Source organism: Haplochromis burtoni, unplaced genomic scaffold (genome assembly GCF_018398535.1).
Source record: "Haplochromis burtoni strain Fernald_Lab_line unplaced genomic scaffold, NCSU_Asbu1 Contig_38, whole genome shotgun sequence".
In the NCBI taxonomy this organism is placed as follows: domain Eukaryota; kingdom Metazoa; phylum Chordata; class Actinopteri; order Cichliformes; family Cichlidae; genus Haplochromis; species Haplochromis burtoni.
Window position 1 is genome coordinate 1,971,068 of NW_024582399.1, and position 10,885 is coordinate 1,981,952.

Genomic DNA, 10,885 nt, shown 5'->3' on the forward strand with positions numbered 1-10,885 from the left:
GTCTTAGAGCTCTCTCTAACTCTTCAGGATGAAGATAAATGTGATTTAGTTTGTGGTACTTGTAAAAAAATGTAAACACTGCAAAATCTCATTATAACAAAACAGCACTGTCAACAGCTTTTATGTGGACTATTTCTTCTGTACAAAGTAGTCTCTTTGTTATTTAACTGGTGCGTGCAACTCCCACTAAAACCACAAATTGCTGTTTTTAAATTCCACCTTTCACACAAGTTGAGCAAAACATACACAATGTATTAATCAGCCAGCTCTTCGTGATGGGGAGGGATTTTCATCAGTATACTTGGTACAGTTGATTCCCACTAAGCTGTCAACAGAGAAGATCAATCTGATGTGGAGTTACTCACTTTTTCCTGCAGCTCAAAAGGTAATTCTTAATATTTTACCTTGAAGAGTCAATAAGATAAAGGAGTCAAACCATATCTCTGTCAACAGATATTTGTATATTTATGGGAATCTCTGCAAGATTTCTGTTTCCACGTTTTTTGACCAATTCAAAATGAGGCAGGCTTTGGTTTCATGCAGATCCATGTGAGTATAACTGCACACCTGTTATCAACCAATGGATAACCTGGCTATAGCAGAAGCTTCCAGAACCTGATGGATTCCCAGACTGACTCGATGATGTTGCTGTCCTCCGCTGTCCAAAGGGCTTCTCACTTTCAGACAGTGTACGTCTGTATCCACTGTGGTGATTAAGCTCTTCTTTCAAGCTCGGGTCTCATCTGAAGGTGAGCTTTCTCTTTGAACCAAGGAATCTGGGCTTCTGTCAAACCACTGCAAGAGTCTCAGGGTTCCCAGAAAACCCAGCTGATGACAGTTGCTGTTTGGAGATGAGGGCATCAACTTGTGAGACCCGGCTCTCCCATGGGAACCTGTGCACCCCCTGAAACTGGTGCCTTTCCCATCATCGATTACAGGAGCTTTATAAAGACTACTTAGATCTCCATGCACATCTTTCATCTTGCACCCATAAGATTGCAAACCCCCCCCACAATTTCAAAGAATGTCAGGGAAGCAGAGAAGAAAATCAGCCGATTTGCAGAATCTTTAAGGATGGGACAAAACTGTGGTTGCCTCAAGGTGTTTTATTTTGTAAGGTAAAGACCCTACAATAAGAGAGAAAACTCCAACAATCACACAGTGCCTATGAGCAAGCGCTTCACAACAGTGGGAAGGAAAAACTCCCTTTTAAAAAGGAAGAAAGCTTGAGCAGAACCAAGCTGAAGGAGGGGCCGCCATCTAACGTTAACTTCAGGGTATTTTACAATGCTAGCATAAGCTACTGCTTATGGCTAAGAGAAAGTGCTAAGATTGGCCAGCACATCTCTTTGTTTATCTAACCCATTGTTTAGGTGACAGTCGGTGGTGACATTCAGCAATCCTGGAAAAATTAGTGGAAACTCATTAATCGCTAATGAGTTTCCAGTAACTTTGACAAAAACAATGCCTGGCCATCTAGTTTATTGGTATCGCCTTTGGTAATTCCTTTGAATTTAAACTGTCACATGCAAAAGTAAAAGAGCTATGAACCTCAACTATAATTCATAGTTTTAACTGGCGAACATGTTAATGCTATCAAGCTAAGATCTCAAACTGAACATCAACATCATTTAAAGCTTGCAAGCATCTTAGTTTAGTCAAAATACCACTATGCTAGCTAGTTCTTTGTTAACGAATTAGTTTTGCTTAATTTCAAAATAATATAAGTTACTGTTCAACACATTAGTCTGTCAAAATTTCACTGCTAGATGTAAATTGATAGTAGATTTTTTTCTCATCTTTGGAAGGCTTTTAGCCTTGTACCTCAGCTATCAATGCTTGATAAGAAGCGTTTGCCTTTATTTACTCTAGAGACTGTAAAACTTTATAAAAGAAGCCCAACTTCTGAGGTGAGTTGTTGAGTATGTGCTGAAATGTCTGTAAGTGCTACTGTTTTTGTCGCTGTTAGCTACTGTTAACCTCCGCTAACCAACCTTAGTGAAACTTTCTTTTAGGTGGATACAACATTGTTCGAATCTGACACTTACTGAATGAAGTTATGATTATGATTTAAGAACGTAATCAAAGGTAAAGTGATATTTTGTATCCTGAGCCTAATATGGCATACGTTAGCTCTTAATAACAGCTTATAGTTTTTAAATGGTTGTTGTTTAGCAGGCTCCTTCTTAGCTGTCCAGAAATGAGAGGGTCACATATCTAATCTGCTGACAATAAGTTACTGTGACAATAATATCAGAAATAAATAAGCAAGTTTATACATGTTTTCATTTGTTAAAACCCTGATTTCATTTCTGAAGCTGACGCTTGAGGTCATTTTACAAAGAAACCGGTGGTGTACCTTTCATTCATGTTTTCGTTTCGTTGGTGAAGGGGACCCCTTCTCCTGTGATAAAACATGGGTATGGTCTTTCATATCTTGAGTCAGAAGGTGTAGGCATAAATGTATCAGCCTGTCCACAACACCAGAAACCTATGATGGTATTCCTTCACCTCAGCTTTTAGTGCAATATGTATGTGGCTGGTCTCAAGCTACATACATAAAACACCATTAGTGTAAAGGGTGATGTCCTTCCAGCCCGCTTTATTAAAATATGGTGGTGGATGGCAGAGACTGCTTCTTATGACTCCATGCTGAATAAACTTAAAAACGATACAGAAGATAAAGATGAACATTGGGACTACTTTTGGAGCTATCTGAAGCAAACAGGAAATCATGACCATATTATCATAATCTGAAGGATTATTAACTGTAACCACCAGTCCAAATGTTACTTTACCGTCATTTTTATTTGCCCATTTCTGTGTTTCTTCTCTTGGAACCCACTGTTAGTTAGTTTCTCTTTTCTTTCTTTTAGACTTGTAAGGGCAGGGGTGCACACCCGCAGTTTTCTTGTGTTTTTTGTTTGTTTGTTTTTTTTCTCCCTCTTATACATGTTGCAAAATCAATAAAAACTTAAATGTCAAAAATAATAATAATAATGAAACTGTGGTGGTGGCTCCCATAAACTGCAAACCTGCTCCTATGCATGCATGTAAATGTACTGATTCTTTAGCGCTTCTCTAATCTATCTGAGTACGCAAAGCACTTTTATACAACTTACCTAATTCACCCATTCATACACGCACTTTCCTATCTAACCTTCACACACATCAGAGAACAATTTGGGGTTATTATCATGCAGTAGCATGCAGACTGGAGAAGCCAGGGATCAAACCACCAACCTTCTGATTACCAGAGAATCTGTCCTACGTCCTGAGCTACAGGCACCCATAAACACATTTATGAGGATGCGTCAGTTTGTTGGAAGATGTAATTACATGCTAATCTGTGCATATCTACAAGTTCAGTATCCTTTAAAAAAAATACAGATTGTATCTTTAAGGTAATAAATACATAAACAGAGACTAGAGACATAATATGTGACTTAAATGGACATGTTACAGAGATAAACAGGGATGGGAAGCAGATGGAGATAGCCAGTTGAAAGAATATCAAAGGTTTCACCGGTCTGCCCTATAACAGGGTTGAAATGTAGGGACAAGGACGGCGTTTGTTCTTTAATCTGCTCTCTCACACTGGGTTACTGCAGCTCTCCTGGGAATCACTTTCAGCCCAACACAGACTGACTGTGGGATCTAAAACACCACTCAGTCATAAAGCTGCAGACACAGGACAGGATACCAGCTTCCCATTTCAACAAGAAATGACAAGACTGTTTTGTTATGAATGGTTTTATTGAAAAACAAAAAAACCAAAACAAAAAAACCCACCTCCACATACAGAGTTAAAAAAGAATATGCTGGATTTTCAGGTTACAAACAGACATCCTGTAGTGACATACGACAATAGTTACTGACAGATTCTGGCAGTAGTACAAATGGAGTGGTCTGCCTTTGATGGTAGTTTATCCCTGCCACAGTTTCAAATGAAATTAACGCCACACAACGTTTAAAAAAAAAGCAAAATTGGTAAAAAGCAAAAAAACAAAACCCAAAACTTATAATAAAATGCTGCGAAAATATTGTGCAAGAGCCATGATTAAATGACACTGACGGAGACAATATGAAGTGCCCTGGGTTGTCATCGTTTTGTTAAATTGTGCGTTTCTCTGATGATTCTCTTCCGCCCTCTAGTGGTAGTAAATCTCTACTGAAGGAGCAGCAGTGAGCATGTCTGCAGACCCCGTTTACTTTACAAGTGCTCGGGGTGGTTCTGCAGACAGGTGATGAACTCTTTCACCTGTCTGCCCTCAAAGCAGATCTGGTAGACGGCTGCGAACAAAGGAAACCTGCAGAAGGAAGGAGACTCAAAGTTTATTGCATGTTGATGTGAGGACACTGCAAATGAACTGTTTGTAGGTCAAGGAACAGGAACAAAACAAGCTGCTGGCTATAAAAAAATTAATGATTTTAATATCCTTTATTGTCCGAGACAGGTTCAAGATAAAAATGAGCCCACAGCTGCTGGTCTAATCAGAGGTGTAATCAGGCGATATAAGTGAAAACACTTGTGTGTGTGTGTGTGCGCTTGTGTGGACTATGGCTGTTTATACTGCAGTTTGCAGGTAATTACAGATAGCAGGAATGCTGATAATTCTTATTAGTTTCATTTAGATTTCATGCTGCTGGTAATACCAAAACTTCAAGAACATAATTGTGATTTATAACTTCGATCCCAATCTTCGAAGAGCACAGCCAGAGTAAATATTCAGCCCGACTTGAACCATTAATGTAATGAAGGCGTACCCAGCAGACTGGAAACTGGTTCTGCTAATATAAAACAATAAAACAAAGACGTAACTGTACGTAAAAGGATTAGTGGACTTACTTGTTGACCATGTCCCTCTTTTTTAAGATCTTGTAGACCTCCGCAGAGGTCTGCGGACCCTGGAGCTTCTGGCCATTGAGCATTTCTGCCTCCAGCTCAGCGATAGACTGCATGAGCAAACATAAAAGCATAGGCTGAGCAACCAAGTATGTTGACAAAAAGGACACACAGATAGAGATCTATTGTGTTGATGGCAGTAAGCTTTTCAGGGCTGTCCCGGATACCATTCTTTGGTCTCCAGAGAGTGAGCACTGCAAGCAGCAGACAAGCAAAACTGCTTCTAAGGGGCTTTGAAAGGGAGCTAAATCTAGCAGAAAAGTCACTAAGAAGGCGACAGTGAGATGAACTGAGCCGCGATGATCACTGCTGTGAGCGAGGGGGATATAAAGACTGCCTAGCAAATATTTGGTTAGAGCCCTTAAACTTCTTCCTTCACTGCGTCCATGACCCAAATCAAAGATAGCGTGTGCACGCTACCTCTGTGTACACTTCAATTATTCATAGAGTAAACCCAACGGGGGCCACTTTCCTCAAGATAAAAATGCTGCAGCCCCATTTAAAGTCTGAAGGAAAACATGACTGACTGAAAGAGTTAAATGAAGTGCAGCGGGGTCCATAGACTTTTTGGACAATGATGCAATTTTTGTAGTCTTGCCTCTGTGCACCTCAACAGTGGATTTTGAATGAATCAGTCCAGACTTCCAGCTTTAATTCAAGGGGTTTAAGTTTTTTTTGCATTAAATGTTCAGAAAAAACAGCCATTAAAAGAAAACAAAACTTTGTTTTCCTTTTTAATACAGTCCCCTATTTTCACAGGCTCAGTCTCAATTGTAGAAACCAACATGGACCAACAAGGATTGTTTTTAATACTTGGAAATTCCTCTCGAGACGCTCTGCCAGAACTTTACTTCACCCACCTTCAGCTGCTGTTGTTTGTGGGTCTCTCTGCCCTCAGTTTTGTATTTAATAACTGAAAGGCTGCTTGGTTCAGTCGAGATTAGGTGACTGACTTGGTTATTGAAGATCTCTTTATTTGCCTGTGAGACTCTTGGGTTTTAACTTGGGGTTGAACAGTTTTGCAGCATTTGGTTGTATCCTCGCAGGGAGTAGAGCCTCGTACACTTCACAATTAATCCTGCCGCTTCTATCAGTAGGCACATTATCAATAAACACCAGTGAACCAGTTCATGCCCTTACCACACCATGAGCACCACAATGTTTGATAGATGATGTAGTATTCTTCAGATCATGAGCTGCTTCTCTAATCATACACACCTTTCTCTTTTTATTGTTCTACTACAAGTTCATCATAGTTTCCAGAACTGCGCAGGCTATTCAAGATGTTTTCTGGCAAAGTCTAATCTGGGTTTAGTGTTCTTTGTGCAAACCACCTGTAAATTCTCTGTATCTCGATTCATAAAGGCACGTTTTGCTTGTAAACTTTGACAATGATATAAGTACCTCCTCTATAGTGTTCTTGACTTAGTTAGATGCCATTAAGATGTTTTTCTCAACGATGGAAATAATTCTGTCATCATTCACTTCAGTTATCTTCTGTGAGCTTTGAGGGTTTTTGGTGTTGCTGAACCAGATTGTTGATTTGGACACTACGACAGTTTTTGCTGTCTCTCTGATTTTTTTTCCCAGGTTAGTGATGACCTCCCTCATTTACATTAGTATCTGTTTTAACATTATATCGAGAGTTTGAGTGAAATGCAAATGTGAACAACACTCACATGTCTCTGAAACTGCTCAACAGTCAAATGTTTAATTACTTTTGAGTCTCAGAAAATGCGGCACTATGTGTAAAAAGAAAAAAGCTGTAATTCCTGAACAGTTAAAGCTAAATGTTTATATAAAAAAAGACCTTTGAAACTGCACAGTAGTGCACTTCAATAACTTTGATTTTTTCCTCTTAATACTAATAGTAGATATTTGATTTACATTGTAATAATTAACATTTAGTTACCCTTTGGATTTGGATTTTTGTAACTTACATTCCTCTTATTTGAAAAACAATAATTGCGATGGACTGTCCTCTCTGACTCACCTTGGACGTTCTGACGAAGGCCTCTGCGACCTTCCGGTTTCGTCCTCCGTAGCAAGTGGTGATAAGGTCGGCCACGCCGCAGCTTTCCAGGAAGGTTGTAGAGCTCACTGAGCCTTTGCAGAAAATTTTGGCAAAGGCAACCATTTCCATCAGGCCAAGCCTGATTACCGCCGCTTTGGTGTTGTCGCCACAGTCGAGGCCATCACAGAATCCAGCGCCAACCGCCACAATATTCTAGCAATGCATGAGGGGAAGGGTGCAAACATTTTAAGGTTTTCCATTATACAAGGAGAATTTGACTATGGAAACATCCGTTTACCTTTAAGGCTCCACAGAGCTCCACTGTGTCACTCTCCCGCACGACAGCGATGCGAAAGTTGGGAGTCTGCATCAGTTCTTTGAAGATGTGGCCGTTTGCCTCATTTCTTGCTCCTGTAGTGAATGAAGTTTATTAAACATAGAGTGCTAAATTGCTCCAGCAACACTTAAAACAGGAAGTAACTGTGCACTAGCTTGTCTGACCACCACAAAACCTCCTCTGCAACTTATGTGTTGTACAAAGTATCTAACCGATGGTGGTTTCACAGAACTTCTCATCCGCCACCTCGCTGGCGATGTTGGCTCCCATCAGGACGCTGACGTCAATCTGTAGTTTCTCTCGGATGATGTCTGAGATTAGCGTCAGTCCTTCCGGTCCCTCATCAATGCCCTGGATGACAATAATCAACAATTTAAAACATAACCTCTACCCTGAATGGGCTTTTGGCCTTGAGATGATGGTGACACATACAGGATGTGATTGTCTCTGTATTATATTGTATTATATACAAAAAACTCATGATGCCATGACCGCAGAAAAATAAGAAGCTGTGGTTAGGATACTGTTTCCCCTTTTATGCTGGCAGAAAATGTGAAATGAACAGTCACAGGGTCTTACTTTGATGAGTGATATCCCGATAGCTCCCTCTGCGATGTGAGGTTTCATCTGATCACAGAGTTTCCCGATGAACTGGTGCGGGATTACAAAGACGAGGATCTTTGCTCCTTTAACAGCTTCTGTGATGTCTGGAACAGCCACCTAGTGAGCCGACAACAGCATGTTAGTCCTCATACAGAACCAAATCATACAGTGCCAGTATGCAAGACACTTCATTTTAGATTTCCTCTAACCCACACAGGATCAAAAGTATACATACAGACTTAAATATATACATGTATTCACTTAAATCTTTTAATATGTGTTGCTGAGGGTTGTACAAATTCTTAACAAAGCCAAGGCCCAGTCATGATCACCAATGATCAATCATGACTAACAGACCCTGTATAAAATCCAAATAAAGTCAAACTTTTCACCCAATTCTTTTTTTTAAGTGATTAAAGATGTATGCTGTACACTCAATCCACTCTGGAAAAACGGCAGGTCAGAGAAATCATTAAAAGCCCCAAATGACCATGATATTCATGCCCATGACGAGTGGATGTAAACTTCTGACCACAACCGTACATATCACTGTACACTGATATATATACTAGTTTAATGCTAATTTACGGCAGTATGTATCTGCGGTATATCGTTTTTCATTAACGTTGGTAAATATTTAATAAGCATGTAAGGAATAATGCAAAGATAATTATGACTAATGCAGCGTTCCACTTGGAACTTGATGTTGGAATTATGTCTCTCCTGAGTTAGCACGTTCCAGAAAAACCAAAAAAACAGGAAGAACAGGTTTGAAAAAAATTCTTATCAAGGTAGAGCTATTCAGACATCACTAGCAATTCAGCATAATTCTTATGTTTTTGCACTTAAAACACACAGTCATAAACAGAGCCTGAGAAGTGCTCTGAGTGAGTCAAAAAACACACAACAGTGACAGCACAGATTAAAAGTTTACAGTTTTACTACAGTTTAGGTTCAGTGCCAACATCTTGGATTAGTAACTTTGGGTATGTTGGTCTGCTCTGACTTCCCGAGTGGGAAGTTCGAGTAAAGTGGGTGTTCCATAGAATACATTTCTGATCTCCAATTTATTAAGGAGCGCACCGTAATCTGAACTATTTAAAGATGACACTGCATACCCACTGCAGCAGCTTAGTTATTTATAGATTCTATGATATTTTCTAATTTTTCATATTCTATGACAGTTTGAACTCAAGTTTAATGAACTCAAGTTCTATAATTAAGCATGTGGTAACTTTATACAACCAAAGACTGCAAATAATGTCTCAAAAGCCAGTTTGGTGGCATTATTCTCACATTTTAATGAAATATAATGCACTCATTTGTATTTTCTTAAATTAGTTTTCGAGTGTATAAATAGTCTGGCCCCAGGATGTCTTTCTAGTTGCATTCAATAACAAAACAGTAAGAGGAGGATTGTGAATCGTAACTGTAAAATACCACACCACAGATCTAAATATGGACGGTCAGCAGCTATGAAACACACTCCTAATTGAAATCAATTTGATTACAGATATCAAATCTTTTAGAGTAAAGGTCAAAGGTTGGTTAATTGTATTAATTTATTAATGTATCTTTCTTACGCTATATTTTTTCAGTATGTGTATTGTATCTCTGTGTATTACAGTGCATTGCAGTTTTATGCTGTTTGAGCATTGTGAATGTAAAAGACCAACAAGGGACAAGGGCAGGAAATTAGCAATGGTATTGGAACCATGTCAAACTGCATTGTTCCTTTTAAAAAAGTTAAATAATCTTTTCGGTGCAATGTCGTGTGCTTCAAGATTGCGGTAATTAGCAAACCGGACTGCATAATCTACAGATGATGCTTCTGTAACTGTTGCACTTACCACATTTTTGGGCAGCTTGTGGCCTGGTAGATACTTGACATTTTCATGCTCGGTGTTGATGATCTCTGTCAGTTTCTTCCCGTCAATCATTTCTTCATAGACCCACATGTTCACCATTGGGTCAAAGCGGTTGGAAGCTTTGACATTGTGCCCGATAATTTTGGCAATGGCAGAACCCCTGAGGGAGGGACAAAGATCAGGTTAGAGAGCCAGGACTGAGCCTAACCCAAAACCACAGGTTGAAGCTCTGGGAATTAAGTGAGTACACAAAGTACGGCATGTTCCTGAAAAGGCTAAAAAAGCATGCTTAGGCTTGGAATTGGACTTCTTCCAGGAACATGCCCTTAAGGGAGAACTCTTTGTAGTCCCAAGAGTTAGAACCACAAAAGGTACTCACAGGTACTCCGTACAGGTACTCTACAGGAGTGTATGGATTTTATTTTGCAAGACCCTTATTTTAGAAAGCAGGATGCTACTACACGAACAGCTCTTTAGAAGCAATCGAGGAAGGCTGTAAATAACAGCTCCAGATCTTCCTTTCTGATGTGCAAGACAGAGGTAAAGATAAGCCTATTAGATTATGAATACAGCGGGTTTGCAACCAGTAAACGACCAAATCAGCGATCAGTTTTCAGTTGGCTGAAAAAAGGGAACTCCTACTTCTAAAAGAGGCAAAAAGATACAGACAAACGTTACCAGTTTCCAGATCCAACGATGCAAACTTTCTTTCCGGGCATTTTTAAAAGTAGAAACTCCGACAGTGAGCGCTTTGCAAATACAGCCTGTTGTCCTTTACTCCCCAGTCTATAACTTCCTTATACGCCCTGAAAACGCTGCTACTCTCTTACCCCGCCCTTACTGTCACGGCTACACCTCTTATTATGTGCAGTTCATAAGCAGCAAAGCCTTCTCCACGCATCTCCACTGTTTTTGAAAGCTTCATAGCCCATATTCAGGTTCGAGTTTAAAGGTGACTGCATGCAACATCAACAAGTCCGCTATATTAAAGCGAACGTTTTAAAGGCCAGTTATTATTTAATATTATCGGGAAATATGGGATACCGCCAGTCACATTACTACCTCATGATAACAAAAGCGTATTTTAAAGGCGCTTCCGGTCATTGGGCTTTTCAAAATAAAGCTCTTGCTAACAAAGGATGCCGCTTAAAAAACAA

General features: G+C 39.7%; 1 protein-coding gene across 1 annotated transcript; it reads right to left on the bottom strand.

Annotated features, from left to right (window-relative positions):
* Window positions 1-1,795: 1,795 nt before the first annotated feature.
* Window positions 1,796-10,794, bottom strand: LOC102312890 (glycerol-3-phosphate dehydrogenase 1-like protein). The gene is made up of 8 exons (XM_005920171.3): window positions 10,407-10,794; window positions 9,711-9,888; window positions 7,837-7,977; window positions 7,470-7,608; window positions 7,219-7,331; window positions 6,900-7,133; window positions 4,850-4,956; window positions 1,796-4,310 (listed from the first exon to the last, which is right to left on the bottom strand). The coding sequence occupies exons 1-8, from the start codon at window positions 10,445-10,447 to the stop codon at window positions 4,214-4,216; spliced, it is 1,050 nt and encodes a 349-aa protein (XP_005920233.1). The 5' UTR covers window positions 10,448-10,794; the 3' UTR covers window positions 1,796-4,213.
* Window positions 10,795-10,885: the final 91 nt, after the last annotated feature.

What these genes read in the sequence shown, in the direction of transcription:
- LOC102312890 (XM_005920171.3), bottom strand. Translation starts at nt 10,447, where the DNA reads ATGCCCGGAAAGAAAGTTTGCATCGTTGGATCTGGAAACTG. An exon ending in AGCTCTGTGGAGCCTTAAAG is followed by an intron (nt 7,134 to 7,218) that starts GTAAACGGATGT and finishes ATGCATTGCTAG; the next exon opens with AATATTGTGGCGGTTGGCGC. An exon ending in CCTTCGTCAGAACGTCCAAG is followed by an intron (nt 4,957 to 6,899) that starts GTGAGTCAGAGA and finishes TTGCTCATGCAG; the next exon opens with TCTATCGCTGAGCTGGAGGC.